A 20442-nucleotide genomic window follows, 5' to 3' on the forward strand; every position below is an offset into this window, starting at 1 on the left:
TAAAAAAATGAGCTTCGGAGTGTGAAGGGTCTGCGTGGGCCTGAGGCTTCAAGGCTTATTGACTTTGACTCTCGTGTTCTTCCTTCTATGTCTTACTGCTCTTCAGTAAGAAAAGAGTTGTGTACAGGATATTAGCCTTATAATCTACAAAAAACACACACACCACCCTCATATATCTTCATATATTCACCTATAAAAGATAAGGCATATAGGTTTTATTCTATTCAGCAGAGCAAAAACTTCTGGTTGAACAGATTATTCAGCACTATAAGTCATATGTGTAATCAAATAGCTCATGTACCTAGTGTTTTGTTGTTGCTGCTGCTGTTTTTTTGATACAGTAATGGAAAGGAAGGATAGTTGGTATTCTACCCTGTAGAGCATTCTATGTACAGGGTGTCCCAAAAAATGTATACACACTTTAACAGCTGATGCTCAATTCTGAAAATGAAATGTATCTTAATAAACACTGCCTTTATAGTTATTGAAAGTGTGTTTCTATATGGTTTTTGAGACACCCTATACTACACTGTTAATTGTTATCAAAGAAAAGGAACGCCTGACTTCTGGATTCTGTAACCTTGTAATTGGGCTAGCAGGAAAACAATGATTATGATAAGATAAAACAAAAAGTAAATATAGTTCAGGAAAGAAATAATCTCTGTGTACTCCTAACTGGAATGGTTAGCAGACTATCAGTGGCTCTGATTTTACTGCTACCGTGAGAAAGGAGATGAGGCCTTGTCTGGACAAGGGGAGGAACCGAGTATGTGACCACTACACAAAGCAGAGACCCTGGAAAGGTTCCTGACATGTATGATGGGAATTTAAAACCAAACCAAACCAGAAAAACAAACTTGTTTCTGACCGGGGCTTTGGGTGAAGGGGAAAAAGTCTTTCTTGAGAAATCTGACCTCATATATACATGATTTAGAAACACCAAGTTTAGAAATTAATGTAAAATTTATGCTAGAACGATGAAAATTTGGGGGGAACTTGGCAGAATCAAATGTAAAAATTTTATAGGGACATTTAAAAAACCAAGATGCATGAGCTTTCTACACATCAATAATCAGAGGCAAATGAGGTCATGCCCGGTAGGTGTGGCTCAGTGGTTGAAGGTCGACCCATGAACCAGGAGGTCACGGTTTGATTCCCGGTCATGGCACATGCCCAGGTTGTGGGCTCGATCCCCAGTAGGGGGCATGCGGGAGGTAGCCAATCAATGATTCTCATCATCGATATTTCTCTCTCTCCCTCTCCCTTCCTCTCTCTGAAATAAATAAAAACATATTTATAATAAGATTCTCCAAATTAGGAAATTCAGTTTGAAAAAAAAATATTTAAAAGAAAATGAGATCATGATAAAACATTACAAGGTACCTAAAGAAATGATCCACCATAAGGGTCCATGAATGGATTAAACATCTGGTATTAGATGAAGCTGAAAAGGTAATTAGAGAACTGGAAAATAGAGATGGGAAATGTATACATAATTTAGCATAGAAAAATAAAGATATGGAAATACAGAAAAGATTAAGAGACCCAGAAGATGGAATTAGATTCAACATATGTATACAGGAAATTATAGACAAGGAATATAGCAAAAATGTAAGAGGGATAATATTTGAAGCAAAGTAGCTAAAATATTTTTAGAGTAGATTAAAGGGAATTTCATGAGGCCAATATTACCTAATACCAAACTGAATGAGGATGTTATAAAAAAGTTAAATTATAGGCTGGTATTTGCCATGATTGGAGTTCTCTGAGCTTCCTGCATCTATGGTTTGGAACAGCGTGGTTTGGTGCCTATCATTAAATTTGAAAACTTCTCGGTTTTGCCTCAAATATTTCTTCAGGTATTGCCATTATGTGCATGTTACCTCTCTTATCGTTGTCCCACAGTTCATCTTTTGAGATAGCATAAGGTTTTATTCCTTAGTTCTATTAATATGAATCACATTGATTTAAAATGTTAAGTCAGTGTTAGACTTGACCATGATATGTTAAATCTTTATATATCACTGGATTTGATTTAGGATTTCTGCATCATGCTCACAAGAGAGACTGGTCTGTAGATTTCCTTCCTTGTAGTTATTGGTACGTTTCTGGATTGGAAGACTTACTATTGTAAAGATTTCAATTCTCCCCTGGAAACTCAGTGAAATCCCATTAAAAACGTTATCAATTTTTCTTGTGGAAATTGATATGCCGATTCTAAAACATAAGTGGAAATTCAAAGAACCACAAATAGCCAGGACTAACCACGGTAATCTTGATGAATAAGAACAAGGTTGAAGGACTTAGATTACCAGACATCAAGACTTATTATAAAGCTTCATAATTAGAAAATGGTCTTAGTAAGGTGGACAGACCAATGGAACAGAATACAAAGTCCGAAGTATATCCACTCTATATGCCCCTGTACATATGTATTAATAATCAAGTTGCCATTGCAGTGCCTTAAAAAATATTGATTAGAGAGAAAGGGAGGGAGGGAGGATGGAGGGGGGGAGAAAGAGAGAGGGGCGGAGGAAGGAAGGAAGGAACGAAGGAAGAAAGGAAGGAAGGAACGAAGGAACGAAAGAAGGAAGGAAAGAGAAACATCAGTTTGCATTCTTTGGCTGATTCCCATGACTGGAGGTTGAACCCACAACTTTGGTGAATCAGGACACTCTAACCAGCTTGGCCAGGACCTGCCATGCTTTTCTAATTATGGGTGAAGTTACCACAATTGAGGTAGGAAGTCATTTCCAGGAAAAAAAAATGCTTTCAAGAGCCAGACCTCAGTATCCCACTGATCTAACTCCTCTGTCTCTCTTTCTATTGCCAGTGTCCCAGCTCTGTCACTCCCGGCGTTTGTTTCATTCACTGACACATGACTCAGGAACTTGGCTTAGACTGCGGTTTGCCAGTTTGGAGTCCTAGCTTGCAGATGAACATGTACAAACTCAACCACAGAGAGTCATGGGGGCGTTGGGGAGAGGGACAATGATGTAAATACTACAGCAAATCTGCTTCTTCATTCAGTAACCATCAGATGGCTACTAAGCACGAGATGAGAAATGTGGACTTGTGTCCCAGCTGTTGGCTCTCTGTTGTCTGAATGTGTGAGCATCTTGCTTCAGTTGCTATGAATCTAGCGTTTAAAGTTACATGATTTCCACATAGCATGCTCACTAAACACAGACTACGTTGTCTGCTGTTCAGTGGAAGAAATAGCATCTGGCTCAATCCTGAGGGGAAGCAGCTGCGTTCAAAATCATGGCAGCTTGCAGAGTGGTCATGGGCTTGTCCTCTCCAGCCAGACTACCTCGGTTCACATCGTAGCTCCACTCTCACTGTGTGGCCTGGCAGGTTACTTAACCTCTCTGTGCTCAGTGTCCTTATCTGTAAATGGAAATAGCAGTGGCACCTCATAGCATTGTCGCGACAACTAAATGACTAACATCAACTGCGGCTAGCACATAGGAAGTACATAGTCAATGTTAACTATTGTTATTGTTATACTACCAAGAGGTGATAGCGTATGTGGTCTCCAAGGTGGTACATTCATAAGGGATTTTCAAGGGAAACTTAGCTAACTCCTTTCTCACCCTCAGTTGGTACCTAGAAACCAACCCCAGCATGGAGTATGATTCTGCTGTACTGTACTTGTTTCTCTGCCTCTCCTGGTCTCTCATGGAGCTGACAGTAAGTTGTGGCTCCTTGTGGAATGGTCATATGGCACAGAACACAGACATTTGAGGTAGGATGGCTTTTTGTGGGTAAGATGTATTCCCACAGAGGCAATGTAGGTGTGCAGCACCCCGAAATATATATTTAAGTGCTCATTTTCAGCCACTAGCATTTCCCTGTGTACAAAGTTCCACTGAGTCTTTTAAGGTCAGTGCAGCCCTTATGCGTCTCTCCTTGGCTTTTCACTAGAACATGACTGGAGGCTATCTTGTAGAATGGTATTTATGCGAACACTAGCCTTGTGGTGCTGCTGTGGGTGCACTGTCATAGGGCACAGCTGTCTGGTGCTTTATTACTATTCTTCCCCGAGCCCACAGATTTTCAGCACACCACTGACTGTTTCGCTGAAAAATTTTGAAGAACTTATAGGTGGCTGTTTGCCATCTCCCCCTTGTCCCCTTCCACACACAGCCTCTCATATTTACCTTCTGGGACTGTAAGAGCTGAGATCCTATTACTGTCCTCACCTCATCCCATGCACCTGTGTTCTCCTAGAGACGCTGTTGTTTTCACTGTCACTGCCCACGACTGAGGCGCACGCAGCTGTTGGCCACTATGCTGACCTCAGCGACTCGTCCTCCACTGCCAGGATGTCAGGACCCAACCCAGGCCCCTGCCGCACGGCTCCTGCTTCCTCCAGGGGCTTACTGGTGTCAACTAAGTTTCTGTGTGCTTCTCTCTGCTTTTCTTTTCCCCATCTTTCCCATCTTCCGTGCCTTCTTGGCTTTTGCTCATAAAAAACTGGTCACTTGTAGACCTTGAGCTCCATTTTTCTGCCCAAATAGGTTTTATCATCGAACTTTTCTTGGCCATGTTGTTTGAGGCTCGGCATCCGAGCCTGGTTAGGGCATCTTCCCCCAAAAGAGGGGTTTGCCTGTGAGGCAGGGCACAGAATTAGAAGGATTCGGCTCTCACCAGGCTCAGCTCCTGGGAGATTGGACTTTGAATAGAAAAAGTTATGGTCTGTCTCATGTCCATGCCTAGAGCCAGGGAAATTAAGTGTCATGAGTTCCGTTTTAAGGGGATTTGTGTGTCGTGCATCTGAAACAGCTTGGGAACATGCAAACATTTAATATTTCACAGTAGTGTGTAAAATTATAGCATACGTGTGTGTTGCAAATTGAAGAAACTTGAAAAAACAAACAAACTATGAAGCTATCCAGATGGCTCATTAGGTTGTATCTTTCAAGTTACAGATATCCTGAAATGTTAACACCATTTCATTCTTTGTGTTTTTTCCCTTTCTTCCTAGAATATTTTCCTTCTTGGATATAGTAACTTTGTGCCGATGTGCACAGATTTCCAAGGTAAGGTATCAACCAGATTTTTCATCAGTAACTCTCAAGCTTTATTAGAATGTGGATGAGTTTCAGTTCAAGTAAATAGTTAAAAATTAAAACGTCATCTTTTATATTTAATGTAACACACTCTTGTCATAATTCCATATTTGATGACAAACAATGTATATCAAGAATACAAGCTTGAAAATACAAAGGTTGCATCAAGTCTTTCTTTAATGGTCTCAATAAATGTATCTTTTTCACCCTAATCCCTCCTCCTTTACTCCCACCTCCCAGGCTTGGAACATCTTAGCCTTGGATGGAAGCAACTGGCAAAGAATAGACCTTTTTAACTTTCAAACAGATGTAGAGGTAAGTTAACTGTGTTTTAGACAAAAGACTTTTTAAGAAGATAAGTGAACTGCTCCTTTTCCCCTGCATGTTTCTTGTGTTGCATTTAGATTTAATACTAAGGTGGCAAGAGGTAGAATAGAGGGTGGGGGTAAGGGGGAGAGACCAACCAAAGGAGTTATATGCATGCGTATAAGCCCAACCAATGGACACAGACAACAGGGGTGAGGGCAAGAGTGTGTGTGGGGGGGTGGTTATGGGGGGGAATGAGGTCACATATGTAATACCTTAATCAATAAAGAAATTAAAGATTGAAAAAAAAAAGAGGTAGAATAGAGAGGGGAACCTAGAAGATATTTCCATGCATACAGACCAAAATGCTGCTTGTATTTTACTTTGCTCTGTATTGGTAACAGATTACTTTTTTCATATTTATAATCTGAGTTTTACCACTTAGCTTCTTAAAGCCTCAACACCTGCCTCATTAACACCTGCTTCTCGATTTAATATGAGGGGACAATCGACAAATAGTTGTTGATCTGAAAGATCCACTGAGAATTCTAAATTCACCGTCATGAATGGAGAAAGGGCCCAGCCAGTGTGGCTCAGTGGTTGAGCATCCACCTATGAACTAGGAGGTCATGGTTTGATTCCCAGTCAGGGCACATGCCTGGGTTGCGGCCTCGATCCCTAATAGGGCACATGCAGGAGGCAGCCAATCAGTGATTCTCATCATTGATGTTTCTATCTCTCCCTCTCTTTCTCTCTCCGAAATCAATAAAAATTTTAAAAATAAAATAAATAAAGAAGAATGGAGAAAGGGCAGCAGCACGAGCCAGAAGTGAGGGAAGGTGTCACTGCAGTGTCACTCTAGCTCGGCCACTTGAGCCACATTTCTCAGTGCCTCGGTTTTATTGCCTATAAAACAATCTTTAAAGCCTCTTACAATTTCGAGATTCTGGTATATTTATCTGGAAATATGTATACCTCTATTTAAGAGTGGTAAACCTGACCAAATGAGAAAATTTTATTTTATAACAGCTTTAATATTAATATTCAGTTTCTGAACTTCCTATATTTCAGGTTATCGTTCAGTTAGATAAGCAGCATGAAAAACAAAATTTCTCTCCAACTTTCTTGGTTCCAGGGTCGAGTGGTGGAAAACATCTCCAAGCGCTGCGGCGGGTTCCTGCGGAAGCTCAGCTTGCGAGGCTGCATTGGTGTTGGGGATTCCTCCCTGAAGTAAGTCGAACCTCAGTGGCTCGCCAGCCACAGCAGGTTGTAGCTGACATTTCCATCAGCGAAAATACACTAAGCATCTTGTGTGCTTTTCTTCTGTTAAATTCTTTCCTGGTGATTTGCTGAGAGCAGGGTGGGGAACCTTTTTTTGCCAAGGGCCATGTGGATATTTATAACATCATTCCAGGGCCATACAGAATTATCAACTTAAAAGTCAGCCTGCTATATTTGGTCACACATTTAATTAACTCACCAATGCCGTGGCAGGGCCAGACCCAATGACTTTGTGGGCCTCATACAGCCTGCAGGCCGGGCATTCCCCACCCCTGGTGTAGAGTAGGGACAGACCATGACTTTGGGGTCACTAGGGACAGAACCCCAAGCTCTTCTGTGTGCACATTAAAGTTTGAGGAGCCCTAGTACTTATAGTCAGCAGTAACATATTGTACGCTTAAAATTTTATTTAGTGAATATATCTCATGTTAAGTGTTCTTTGTCCAATAATATACAAATTTTAAGTTTGAGGAGCACTGTTGTAAATGTGAATGGCTATACACGCCCTCTAGTGGCTGTCTGGCAACTTGCAGGGAGTTTTAAAATGTGTTCTCTTTAGGACCTTTGCCCAGAACTGCCGAAACATCGAACACTTAAACCTCAATGGGTGCACAAAAATCACTGACAGGTAAGTAGGGAAAATTAGTTTGGTGACTGATTGGCTATGGGGAGACAGAGAGGAGAGAAACATGGTTGAAAATATCTTTAGTGCCTCTGCTCTTTCTCAGCACGTGTTACAGTCTTAGCAGATTCTGCGCCAAGCTGAAACATCTGGATCTGACCTCCTGCGTGTCCATCACCAACAGCTCCTTAAAGGGGATCAGGTACGAGGACCTGTTGTTTGTGGTCAAGAGAAGCACCCAAAGCTATGAACACCTTGGTGTGTCCGACACCTTTCTAATGGTCACAGGGGTCCTCTCTCCCCAGTGATTTACTAAACTCGTGTTGGTAATGCTGCTCTGCAGGCTAGACTGCACATGCGTGGTTGTGTTTCTTGTTCTCTCAGCGAGGGCTGCCGCAACCTGGAGTACCTGAACCTCTCGTGGTGTGATCAGATCACGAAGGATGGCATCGAGGCCCTGGTGCGCGGCTGCCGAGGCCTGAAGGCCCTGCTCCTGCGGGGCTGCACGCAGGTACCAGGGCTGGCACAGCCGCGCTGACTACCGATATCTGAAGTTAGGGTGGGCACTTGATGAGGGCCTTGCTGTTGCATTTTCCTTGGTGCCCCACTGTTCTCTCACCTGGTTCCATCCCTCTTGTCTTCTCCGTCCCAGTTAGAAGACGAAGCTCTAAAACACATTCAGAACTACTGCCATGAGCTTGTGAGCCTCAACCTCCAGTCCTGCCCAGTAAGTAGCATGCCTTTCCGCTGTGCACCCTCCCGCTCGTGTCCTCCCTCAGAAACTGCGGAGGGGAGGGGTCCCCCTGACGCACCCAGGCAGGCAGGATGATTGCCACACCTAACCTCTTATCCTGTGTCCTTCTGTGATCTGTCCATTTGACACAAGATGAAACACCACTGTAAACAGAAAGGCCCATGCAAAGCCTCTGACACTTCCCCTGTAAATGATGCAGCTTGGAGTCAGTTGTTTAAGATATTAGGAAGGCTGTCACTGACCTCATCAATCCATGGTAAGACCTCAGTGTCTTTTTTTATTTATTTATAAACGGGGGATGATGACACTTCTCACACTGTGCCAGTAAATAAAAAGGAACAACAGACATGAGGATGCTTTAGGAATAAGGGCATGTGGCGGGGTAGGGCGTCCTTTCCAGCAGCTCATGAGCCTGGGAAAAGCTGCAGTTCCTCTCCCCTGCCCTTGGAAATGCTGAAACTGAGGATGCTTTCTACGTATACTGGTTTCTCAGGCAAGAAGTCCCTTGCATTTGGGATTTTAGCGCGTGAATCATAAATCTCTAGAGTCCCTGATAATGGGAGGTAAAGGAGAAGCTATCTTCTGGACATATATTAACTGAGGGGCCTGCAGCTGTTCAAAGTCAGACCTTGAATTGCATGTAGGCTAGCACTGGCTGTGACTTGAAATCCTATATAATAAAACCCTAATATGGCTGTGACTTGAAATCCTTCTATCTAATAAAGAGGGGATATGCTAATTGAGCCTCACACTGTTGCAAAGATGGCATCACCCACAGCCAATAAGGAGGGAATATGCTAATTGACTGCCCCACCCTCAAAGATGGTGGTGCCCATAGCCAATAAGGAGGGAATATGCTAATTGACTGCCCCATCCTCAAAGATGGCAGCATCCACAGCCACAAGATGGTGGCACGCAGACGCCTCAGCACGCGTCACATACTTGCCTCCGGAGATGCCCAGTCCCTTCAGCCTCCCAGCTGCCCAGGGATGCCTGAGGCTCAGGTAACCAGAGCCGGCCAAGGTTTGTACAGCCGGCAGTGGCAGCAGCAGAGGTGTGATGGCCATCACCTTCCCCTGATTGCCAGGTCACCTCCTTCCTCTGAAGGCTCCTGGCCTGTAAGAGGGGGCAGGCTGGGCTGAGGGTCCCCCCCCCAGTGCATGAATTTCATATATATATGAAAAACATTAAAATGACATCATCCTATTTCTAAAAATTAAAAGCAAACTTTATGTTAATAACATTATAATGGACAAATATACTTTTCAAAATACTGTCAGAGCAAAAAGGTAGGGGCAGGCTGGGCTGAGGGAACCCCACCCTGAGTGCACAAATTTTTGTGCACCGGGCCTCTAGTATATAATAAAACCCTAATATGCAAATTGACTGAACAGCTGAACAACATGCACTGACCACCAGGGGGCAGACACTCAACACTGGAGCTGGCCCCTGGTGGTCAGTGCGTCCCCACAGGGGGAGCGCTGCTCAGCTAGAAGCCGGGCTCACGGCTGGCAAGCGCAGTGGCTATGGCAGGAGCCTCTCCCACCTCCGTGGCAGCACTAAGGAGCAGCAAGCAGGCGGGCAGTAAGGAGTGAGGGGTCCGGGACTGCAAGAGGGCACAGGCTGGGCTGAGGGAGCCCCTCCCCCCAAACACTCCACTCCCATACCTCCCCCCCTGCATGAACTTTTTGCACTGGGCCTCTAGTATAACATAAATGCATTTTTATCTCCACCTAAACTAATATATATAAATAAAGATGTTATTTTGAATATTGACTTATCAATAATTTAGTGATTTATTTAACTTTTCCATTATAGACACATAGCATTTATATGGTAGATAACTAAAGCATTAATCTATAGAAACTCAACCAAAAATTAATGTCACTTAGCCAAGTCTCATGAGCTTTTTATTTAATCTGATTTTTAATATAAGTTTATGAATTTTTCCTGAAAATCCAATGAATCTGGGAAGGTAAGTGGAGTTTTAAAATACCGCTCTCATTAGTAATGCTGGAATATTTTTAAAGCTGTGCAGAAAGAACATCAATACCCGTCTGCCGAGTACATCACTTTATTTTGTTTAAATTACTAGGCTGCAGTGCTGGTAACTGGCAACCTAGACCAGTGGACCATCAGTAGATCCACGTTTCAGTTTCCTGTGCCTTCTGACCTGCCTTCCTGTTTTGGGTTCCCAGCGCATTACGGACGAAGGCGTGGTGCAGATCTGCAGGGGCTGCCCCCGGCTGCAGGCCCTCTGCCTGTCTGGCTGCAGCAACCTCACGGACACCTCTCTCACAGCCCTGGCGTTGAACTGCCCGAGACTTCAGTGAGTGTACATGCCTTCCGCGTTGCAGCTCAGACTGTGGTGGGCTGACCAGGAGGGTTTCCGTTGGAGGGGAAAGGCTTGCCATCTGGTGGAACAGGTGCTGGCGGAGTGGTTATGTTGTTGTTGGATGGGTCAGGGCGGGACAGTGGCACCCAGTTCATTTTGGAATGTAGGGGTAGTGTCCACCACCAGGGAATAGGAACCTTAATGTCTTGACGGACCGCACAGGCCCACCTGATTTGCCTCATCCTGTTATTGATATCAGAGCGATCTGATCGTGAGCAGGATGACAGCCTTGCTTCCAGGTGTCACCAGTTTCTCCTCTAAACCAGCTGCTAAATGGACAGGAGGGGGGAGGGAATCCCAATCGCCCTATTTATCATCTCCTAGTCAGAAGAAAAGTTTTGTTTTAACAAAAAATGATTTATTTTTTGATCTGCCACATAATACAGTGAATATTAAGTCTTTAATAATGGCAACAAAATACTAATCATAGTAAATATCCGTTGAACTCTACGTTAGGCATTATCTCATTTATTAATGCTCTGCGCTAGGCTTTATCTCCTTTAATCCTCACCACATCTCTAGGAGGTAGGTACTAACTACTATTGTCACATGTCTTGCAGAAGAGAAACAGACTCAAAGAAAACCACATAATTTGTTCTGGATCACATGATGAGTAAGAAGTAAAACTAAAATTTGAACTTGTGGAGTTTGACTTCAAAACCAGCAATCTTAGCCCCTCCCTATCCACTAGGCAGAAAAAAGATGCTTGTTTAATTATTATTTTAAATATAATTTATTGGTTTCAGAGAGGAAAGGAGAGGTAGAGAGAGAATCCTTGATCAGCCGCCTCCTTTATGCCCCACACTGGGGATTGAGCCCGCAGCTTGGGCATATGCCTCAACCGGGAATCAAACAGTGACCTCCTGGTTCATAGGTTGATGCTCAACCACTGAGCCACGCTGGCCGGGCTGCTTTTATTATTTTTTATTTGCTAGTGGAACTGATTTCTCTTGCTTGTATCAGTTACATATCTTATAAAGGTTGTCTTTTTTATCTTTTGCCCATTTTTTTTTTTGCTGTTGTATTAGGGAAGATTCTAGATAATTTTGATATTTCTGCATAAAAGGAATCTGGTATTAAAACTGGTCAGAAAAGAGGTTAAAATTATTGCTATAAGAGTATTTAACTTAAAAATGTTATTTATGCATCCATCCTGTTAAGCATGGGTATTGAGAACTAACACTCTCACTGGCTATAATTTTAAGTTTTCCTATACGGTAACTGAGAATTTCAGTAAATGCAGTATTTATCATGATTTTGTTGAGTAAAAGTTCATTTTAATTGTGTTTAAAGATAACAATATTGGGAAAATATTTAAAAAGAACAGCAGCAACAGTGTACGGTACTGTGTGGGAAGATTCCTGGCTTCCTGTCCAGAATTTCGGATGGGACTTTGGGATTCAGGGCAGGTCCCGTTCCTCCCTAAGTTTCGTTCTCCTCGTCCTTCCAGTGGGGACAGTGTCTGCATTACCACCTTAGGGCTGTTACCAGAAGCAAGAGTGTCAAGGAGCAGAAGGAACTGGAGTGTGCACCATAGAGGATGAGTTTCTGTTGCTGACCAGTCGCTGCTTTTTTCTCCTTATCCCAGGATTTTGGAGGCTGCCCGGTGTTCCCATTTGACCGATGCAGGCTTTACACTCTTAGCTCGGGTAAGGCGAAGGTTTTAAAAACCAAACCAAACTCTAATTCACCTCCCCCCTTCAGAGTGATTGGAGTGGTTCTGGAGTGTGGAAAAAGCACACAGGCACCAAGTCGGAGTCCTCAGGGTGTGCCATGCTTTCCCCCAGCGGGTCAGGAAGCAGGGGTGATCTGGAGGGATTTGTAGCAGGTCTAGACCTCTCGCCTGTGGTCTCCCTGGGAGGAGATGGCCTTCCTTCCACAGGACCGACCACAGCCTCTCACTGGGCTGAGCTGCCTCTGCAAATGCAGACCCCTGTGGGGCCCTCTGGCCTGCTGCCAGTAACCCTTTCCTGGGGCTGCTGGTACACTTCCTCCTGCCCCACGCTCCTGCCCACTATGTGCTCAGCGCCCCACCTCAGGCCCTCAAAGGACCTGTTCTGTTCTGGCGTCTGTGAAGGCTGGGCAACTACCTTCCAGGATGCAAGGACATGCAGCCAGGGCAGCCCCATTCCCATTCCCAAGTGGATGTGATTCAAAGGGCACCTGCTTATGCTGGCTGCCGGGCGCTTTGGGAACAGGGCAAGCCCCCAGGGCTGCCCTCACACCACTTGCGTGGTGAGAGATATCTGTGAACTCTTTCAGAATTGCCATGACCTCGAGAAGATGGATCTGGAAGAATGTGTCCTGGTGAGTGGACCCCCCTGTGCCCTGCAGGGGTGCCCCGCAGTCCCTGACCAACAGCCAGGTGTAGCCAGGCACGCCGATGGGCTGTAGCTCAGACCCTCCTTGTCCAGTGTAGGATCAGGGCTGGGGAACTCTGAAGGCCCTGGCAGTGGGATGTGTAAACTTTGGACTGTCCTCAGTCATCAGCCAGCCACAGCCCAGAAGTTCAAAGTTACTCCAACTTTTGTCAAACATTAAGAAAGAAACAAAATTCTTATTTTCACAGAACTAAAGAGAAAAATAAGCTTGCATGTCCAGGATGAGGTGACTACATAGAATCCTGGGGGACCTTCCTTGCCCACTCCCCCTTTGTCCAAACCCTTCCCTCAGCCCCCTTAGGCTCCAAGAGACTGAAGAAGCTGAGTCCCCAGCGGTGGGCAGACGGGGTTGCTGATGACAGAGAGGCCTTGTCCGAGTCTTTTATTCTCTTTTTGCTCCTTGATGCTCACGTTCAGAAGCCAGAGTCAGGTGTTAAGTTGTGGTGTAGAAGCCACATTAACACAGCGTGTCTCTCTCCAGATAACCGACAGCACGCTCATCCAGCTCTCCATTCACTGTCCTAACCTGCAAGCCCTGGTGAGTCTGAGTGGGTGTGACACTGTTCACCTCACCACAACAGGAATCTGGGTTTCCTTCCCGTAAAGGTACCATCATTCTTGGTTTCAAAGGTCTATATGGTTGGGCTAATGTGAGAGAGGGTATCTTAATGTTACTGCTTTCCTTTTAGGTTATGAACCTAATTTAAGGGCCCATGCCCTTACCATTTAAGTTCCTGTTCATCATGGCAGGCAGAGGGAGAATTAGCATGTTAACGTGATATAACCTCAGGCTGAGGCCAACCTTGAGTTATATTTGCACTTCATATCTGCACATAGATATATAATCCCTTCTCCGTATAAGCATGTATATGGAAAAGGAACTAGAACATATTAAAAAGGTCCAAAATGAGCAGTGGAGTAGCAGTGGCACCCCATGCACCCCTCACATCCAGCTGTTTGACCAGAGCGGGGAGTGGGATGGAACCCTGCTCATGGAGCAAGGCCCTGGACACTGTGCTACCTACACTCAGTCCCATCCGCAGCCCGGAGTGACTCAGGCACTGTGGGCACGGTTTTATCTGAGCAGAAAAAAGGAAGCTCAAAGCCGTTACACAACTGCTCGGGGGCCACGGGTCTTCCCAGTCCTGAAATACACAACAGATTTCCTTACGCCAGCTTTCTGTCTTCCTGAAGCTGGCTGTCCCCAGAGGCCAGACTTTTTAACATCACCAAAGCTCCATTTGGCCTCAAGTTACTCTCCCCACCAGTTTCCTTATTTTCACATTCACTCTGGGACTCTGGAGTCTGGGGTCAGATTTCAGACAGCAGTCATGAATGTACATGAATCTACCTGTACCATTCTGTTTCCCCCCTGCATATTACAGGTAGTTTTGTAGTCTGATGTCTTTTCTCCCCAGTTGGTTCAGATTCCATGAGTGAGATAATAAGGTATTCATCTCTGACATTTCACTTAGCACAATGCTCTAGGGTCCATCCATATTGTCATAAATGGCAAGATTTCCTTTTTTTATGGCTGAATATACCACTGCATATGTGCATGTCTCACATTTTCTTTACCCACGTATCTGATGGTGGACACTTGGGTTGTTTCCACTTCTTGCCTGTTGTAAATAATGCTGCAGTGAACATGGGGCCGCATGTATCTTTTTGAATTGTTTTCTTTTTCTTTGAAAACCGTAAAAGTGAAATTGCCGGATCATCTCTAATAGTTGTATTTAACCCTTTTCGGTCCAACGTGGAGGCTGACTCGACAGACCAGGCGCTAGCAGGTACAACATCGAGGCTGAGACACCGCAAACTAGTTCAACATTCAATCCCATCAATTAATTTGGACCAGACTGTTTGAATTCCAAAAATAAAATTGGACCACAAAGGGTTAAAAAAAATTTTTAATGAACCTTCTATTGTTTTCACTAGTAATTGCACCAATTTACATTGCCGTCAATGCAAAAGGGTTCCCTTTTCCCACATCCTAATCACTTGTTTTTATGTCATTCTATCAGGTGTGTGTTTTTATGCCAATACTGGACTGAAATCTAACTACATTGGAGCATGCCTCCAGCTTTGTGCTTAAGTCAATTGCTTTGACTTATTAGGTTTTTTGTGGTTTTGTGCATTTTAGGATGTTCTGTTTGTGAAAAATGCCATAGGATTGCATTGAATCTGTAGATTGCTTTGGGTAGTATGAACATTTCAATATTAATTTTCCAGCATGGAATTTGTGTCAATTTCTTTCATACATGCCTAATAGTTTTCAGTGTATAGGCCTTTCACATTCTGGTTAAATTTATTTCTGGGTGTTTTATTTTTCATGCAGATGTAAGTGGGATTTTCATAATTTCTTTTTCTGATAATTTATTAGTGTATAGAAACACAACATATTTTTGTATATTGTTTTGTGTCCTAAAACTTCACTGAATGCATTTGTAGGTCTGTTGTGTTTTCAATTAGAAGCCTGCCCATCAGGCCGCAGCGATGAGCTCCTAGGCCTCTTTCACAAGGCTGAGCTCCTGAGTCTGTGGGTTCTTGCTGTGCCCTTGAGGTGGCAGCTGTTTAAGAACGTTCTCTGTTGGCCACAGTTCTGTGGGGGCCACCAGAGCCAAGAGATGTAGGTACCCCCTGGCGGCAGCCGCAATAACTGGGGCACCAGACACGTAGAGACGGTGGTGCCCACCAGGAAAGGAAAAAAGCCCGTTTTAAAAAATGGCATCTTCCCGGTAAAGGCAGGAGTGCAAAGATGGCACCTAGTCTCCATCACCAGAGAGCGCCCCAAGGTTCCCCTGAATGGGTGTCTGATCAGATGCCTACCCCTCGGGCTGGTGGCGCTCCTCTCATTTTCCCAGGGTCCCACGCTGGGCCCTGGGCAGGCGAGTCTTGTAAGATCTGCTGCAACCTTGTGGCTTTGAGCCTTTTGTTTTCAAAGCTAGTTCTTTTGGGGGCCTGTCACTTGGGTGTAAGTCTTAAAAGTCAGGGAGTGGGGGCGGGGACAATGGGTTTTTAACCCTTCCCTCCCCAGGGAGAAGCTCCAGGTTTTGGTGCACCCTCTGACTCTGGGTCCCGCACTGCGATTGGCGTTTCTGGTGAGATTGTGTCCCAGCCCCTCCTACCGGCTTTGTCACGGGCTTTCCCTCACTGGTCCCATGTGTAGGAGGTGCTAAGCCAGCTTTTAAGCTTTTTTCAGAGGAAGTTGTTCCATGTGTAGCTGTAGATTGTACCTGGGAGGTGAGCTCAGGATTGAACCAGACCATCCCCTGCAATTCTGACTTGCTTTTATATTCAGGAAGGTGAGAGAAACCACTCCCCAGCTGCAGCAGTCCCCCGGCTTTGTGTTCGACCCTGTAGATAAATGGTTGCTCCCCTGGCTTTTCCCAGGCTATACACATTAGAATGAGGGTCTTGCAAACATGTTGTCCTCTCCCTCCTGCAGAGCCTGTCCCACTGTGAGCTCATCACAGATGATGGAATCCTGCACCTGAGCAATAGCACCTGTGGCCATGAGAGGCTGCAAGTACTGGAATTGGACAACTGCCTCCTCATCACCGACGTGGCCCTGGAGCACCTGGAACACTGCCGTGGCCTGGAGCGCCTGGAGCTGTATGACTGCCAGCAGGTTACCCGCGCGGGCATCAAGCGGATGCGGGTAAGTGTGGGGCAGGAGCCGTACACCTGGCACAATTTCTAAGCAAGCAACAAATACACCAAGAATCAACGTGCACGTCTGTCACACAGAAATCTAGATGTCTCCCGAGACTTCTTCAAAATTCCTTAATCAGACCCCAGCCTGGGAGATACAATTTCCAGAATGGGTTCCACATAGTCAGGTGATCAGCACCCTTACAAGGAGAGGGGCCGGAGGTCATGACCAGTAGTAAGTACATGTGGTCTTGGCTAATTTCCAGGCGAGAGCACTAATAGAATGTGGCTTGCTTTTGACACATAGCATGTTCAAGAAAACAAAGTTTTTAACTTTGCATTTACAGGCCAAAAGCTGCCTGGGATGCTACAGCTGGTGGGAACTCTACTGGGGGCCAGTGACTACCCAGGAGCAGAAATATTATTAGTTTTCCTTTCTCTTTGGAAGGTGCTGTTCTAGGGGATGTATTATGTGAACAGGAGCAGCTCTAGCCTACCCCTGAAATTCTTTTTGCACGAGTTGCCTAATGGTAAAGTGAAGCCAATTCCCCGTGGAGAATTACAGGCTTTTCTAGGACTATGCCTATAATTCCAAAAATATCCGTGTAAAGATTATTCCACCTTTTTCTTCTGTTTCCAGGCTCAGCTCCCTCATGTCAAAGTCCATGCCTACTTTGCACCCGTCACACCACCGACAGCAGTGGGAGGAAGTGGCCATCGGCTGTGCAGGTGTTGTGTCATTCTCTGACAGCAGCTGCAGGGCCCAACTCCAGAGAAGACCCAAGTCTTCCCTACTTCTACACGGTCACCGAAATCTGTTGAGTCTCCATTGGGAAAGGTATTTACAGGTAAAAGACTTCTGTAGGGATTGCAGTAACTGGCGATAGTTTTGACTTTAGTCTGCTGCGATACAATCAAATCAAAGCCTTGTCAGTAAACACAGCAAGAGTGGCTTCAGTGCAGCCAGGATCCTGCAAGAAACCTGGTTTCTTAACAAGGTGGGTTTACCTTCTTGGGGACAAGCGTTCTGTCCTCAGCTTTGTCAGCATTCCTCAGACCATCAGTGTTAGCACAAATGGAGCAGAGAAACCAAGCTGTTGATTTTCTACCTGATACTTAAGATAGTGGCCTACTTTAATTCACAACAATTCCATTTTGATTAGCAGGGCTTTTCCACTTTGACGCACCTTTATCAAAGTGACTGTACTGCAAATTCGTAATACCTAATAGTTTTGTATGTGGAAGGCATGTTAAGTTTCTATGAGACACCAAAGAAATGAGGACTCTTCACTGGGTGAAGCAGGGTCTTCACCTATTTCTGTCAACTTGGGGGACCAAACAAAACAGTCAACCCTGAGTTCAAGTTGCCCGATTGGAAATTAGAAGCTCTGGTGTACGCTATAGCACACAGTTTTATTATAGGAGAAAAGCTAATGTCGTATCTCACAAAACTTGGGGGACCTTAAAGCAATAGAATTGAATAAGGCTTACGAAGTAATGAATTAAAAATAATGAATGGATGCATGTAGAATGGGTGTAATTTTTTCCAAGTTTATTTTAAAATCTTAGAAATCAAGTTACACCAGAACTAGTCAGAAGTTTTATACATTTAAAACTCAGATCAGTCAAGTGTTGGCACCTTTTAGACTCAAAATATAAAAATGAATAAACCATTGCAATGCTTAAGTCAGAGGGTTTTATTGCTATAATCTATGGCAGGTAAATCTGAGCAAAACCACTTTCCAAATTCAAGACCTTCCTAATGTTATCTAAGCATCTGATAAGAGGATCTAGTTTCTGCCTGTGCTGTCCACATTTGTGATCTTTATTAAAATTGGGAACCCACCACCACCCTTCCTAGCAACCACTCCTGGACTGGAGTCCAGAGCTTGTGAGAAGCATAAGTGAAACGGCAAACAAGGTCTTCTTTTCCCATTACTAGCAGTACTTCTAGGCGGGCAGTTTTAGAGGTATTCAGGACACAATGCCTCAGCTGATTCTAGGAAGAGAGGGCATATACACAGAACCCCATAAATCGATTTAACGGGATTATCAGAAAAAGCATTCAAGACTTGATGATTTTATTGCTTTATGATAAACTCTGGTATTCACAGGTCTAAAAATTGTGTGTATACCACAGTAGTTATTTAAGTATACATTTGCAACACCGTGTAGGGGAGAAATGACTGATGCTATTTAAATAAAACAAAACATATACCACAGACCTGCTTCAGTGATTATGAATTACAGTTTCTATTTTATGTAAATGGGCCTTCTATACATTATCTATCACAGCTACTTTACTCAATGACCCATTTATAAAACAGGAGAACCTCTAATAAGAAAAGTAAGTTACTAGAATAACATTACCTCTCAGTTGCAGCAGCTTTGAGAAAACCACCTGGGTCTCAACTCTTATAACATTTGGACTGGTGTGTCCTCAGAACATACATGTGGAGCCTCTTCTGTGACACTGGCAGGAACTGGGATTTTAAATGACACACACACTTGCAAAACAATCAGAAAACATTTATTATACAGAAATGTATACATCCTACTATTAAAAAAAACAAAGTAGCCAATCTGCTGGTGCCATAATTTAACTTGTTTCACTGGGACAGACTAATGCTTAATACCACTTGGTGTGTGATTTCAAGTTTGATGAGCTTCTAACTTTTTTACCCCATTTCTAAAACCCTATGAGGAATTCAGGATAGCACACAGCATTGAATGACATTTATTGTTCCATAAATCTTTACTCAAAAAGGAATGCTAAATCGACAAGCAAAACTAAAACAATTAATAGAAACTCTCTTCTTTCCCAATTGATTGGTACAGAAAACATGTGCTCGTACAAAAGCAAAGGGAACATGACAGAAAGGAAGGCTCTCGTGCTGTATGGCCTGTAAGAGTTACAGATATTTTAAAACCAAAGATGGAAACAGACACAGTGCTTCTTTGTATCACCCCCCACTCCCTTAAGTAGTTCATCTTCTGGGAAAGATTTTAAATTCAAAATGACTCATTCCTATTTCTGCCCAAACAAAGAAAAGGAGCAAATACATTCAAGACACCTGGGTAAATGGACAGAGATGCTATAATTAAAATGGAATTGAATTTTAAAAACAAGTTGGGTGTGTACACCACAGGCCTCAACAATTCTTGCTGAGGAATTTTGGGAAAAGCTTTAAAGAGTAGGAAAAATTGCAAAAACAGTGGGTTCTCTTTGATAAGTACACTGGCTGACAAGAAGTTGGTTTTGTGAAAAAGACAAATTTTTTGTAGAAAAACTATATGTGGTGTATAAAAAGGCCTCTAAATAATCACCAGAATGTTTACTCATGATTGTACCAAAGCTCAATATTTGAGAAGTGTAAGGAGTTTACATGATACAATTTAGTGTTTGATTTATGATGTCTAGTGTTCCAAGAATAATTTCACCTTGTTGACAAAGACTCCTTGACACCAGGTCAGAACCTATACTTTTCCTCCTGCTTACCTATTTCCAATGTCTGGGGCTGGGCTTTAAAAATGTTTAAGAGGATGGTGTGGGGATGAGTCGGGAAGGGCAGTCGAAGACAGAGGGATGGAGGAAAAAGAAAGAAAACCACTTAATTTTTAAAAGGCAATGGGGCTTGAAAATGAAAACCAGAAATGAAATGCTAAAAATGTAAGCAGAAGCAAAAGTTTGTCAATAAATCTGTGACAAAGCAAAAACACAGTCTTTGTACCTATTAGGATTTACACTGATCCTCTCACCAAGGTACTCTTGATAATGCAGCTCGCTTCCAGCCCGTCTTCCTGCTTGGCTCGTCCCAATCTGGCATGATCACGTGAGACGCACACCCTCAGACACGCTTCTTCCGAGAAGTGCCAAGCCCCTTACCTGACCAGTCACTGTATCAGCACATCACATCTCTGCAGACAGGCTCCCTGCTGGCTCCACAACAGCACTGTCCCCAGTCCAGTCAGCA

The 20442-nt window shown here is 43.9% G+C and overlaps 1 protein-coding gene across 1 annotated transcript in view; it reads left to right on the plus strand.

Moving 5' to 3' along the window:
• Nucleotides 1–18189, plus strand: part of FBXL2 (F-box and leucine-rich repeat protein 2) — a 34217-nt gene extending 16028 nt beyond the window's left edge. Inside the window, exons 3-15 of the mRNA XM_006759654.2 lie at nt 4991–5045; nt 5316–5390; nt 6517–6611; nt 7222–7290; nt 7391–7486; nt 7669–7795; nt 7937–8011; nt 10237–10367; nt 12022–12082; nt 12696–12740; nt 13296–13352; nt 16263–16475; nt 17109–18189. Coding sequence (XP_006759717.1) covers nt 4991–5045; nt 5316–5390; nt 6517–6611; nt 7222–7290; nt 7391–7486; nt 7669–7795; nt 7937–8011; nt 10237–10367; nt 12022–12082; nt 12696–12740; nt 13296–13352; nt 16263–16475; nt 17109–17216 — 1207 coding nt within the window. The 3' untranslated portion in view covers nt 17217–18189. The remainder of the gene's footprint in view (nt 1–4990; nt 5046–5315; nt 5391–6516; nt 6612–7221; nt 7291–7390; nt 7487–7668; nt 7796–7936; nt 8012–10236; nt 10368–12021; nt 12083–12695; nt 12741–13295; nt 13353–16262; nt 16476–17108) is intronic.
• Nucleotides 18190–20442: the final 2253 nt, after the last annotated feature.

The sequence above is a fragment of the Myotis davidii genome, unplaced genomic scaffold, assembly GCF_000327345.1.
Source record: "Myotis davidii unplaced genomic scaffold, ASM32734v1 scaffold395, whole genome shotgun sequence".
Lineage (NCBI taxonomy): Eukaryota > Metazoa > Chordata > Mammalia > Chiroptera > Vespertilionidae > Myotis > Myotis davidii.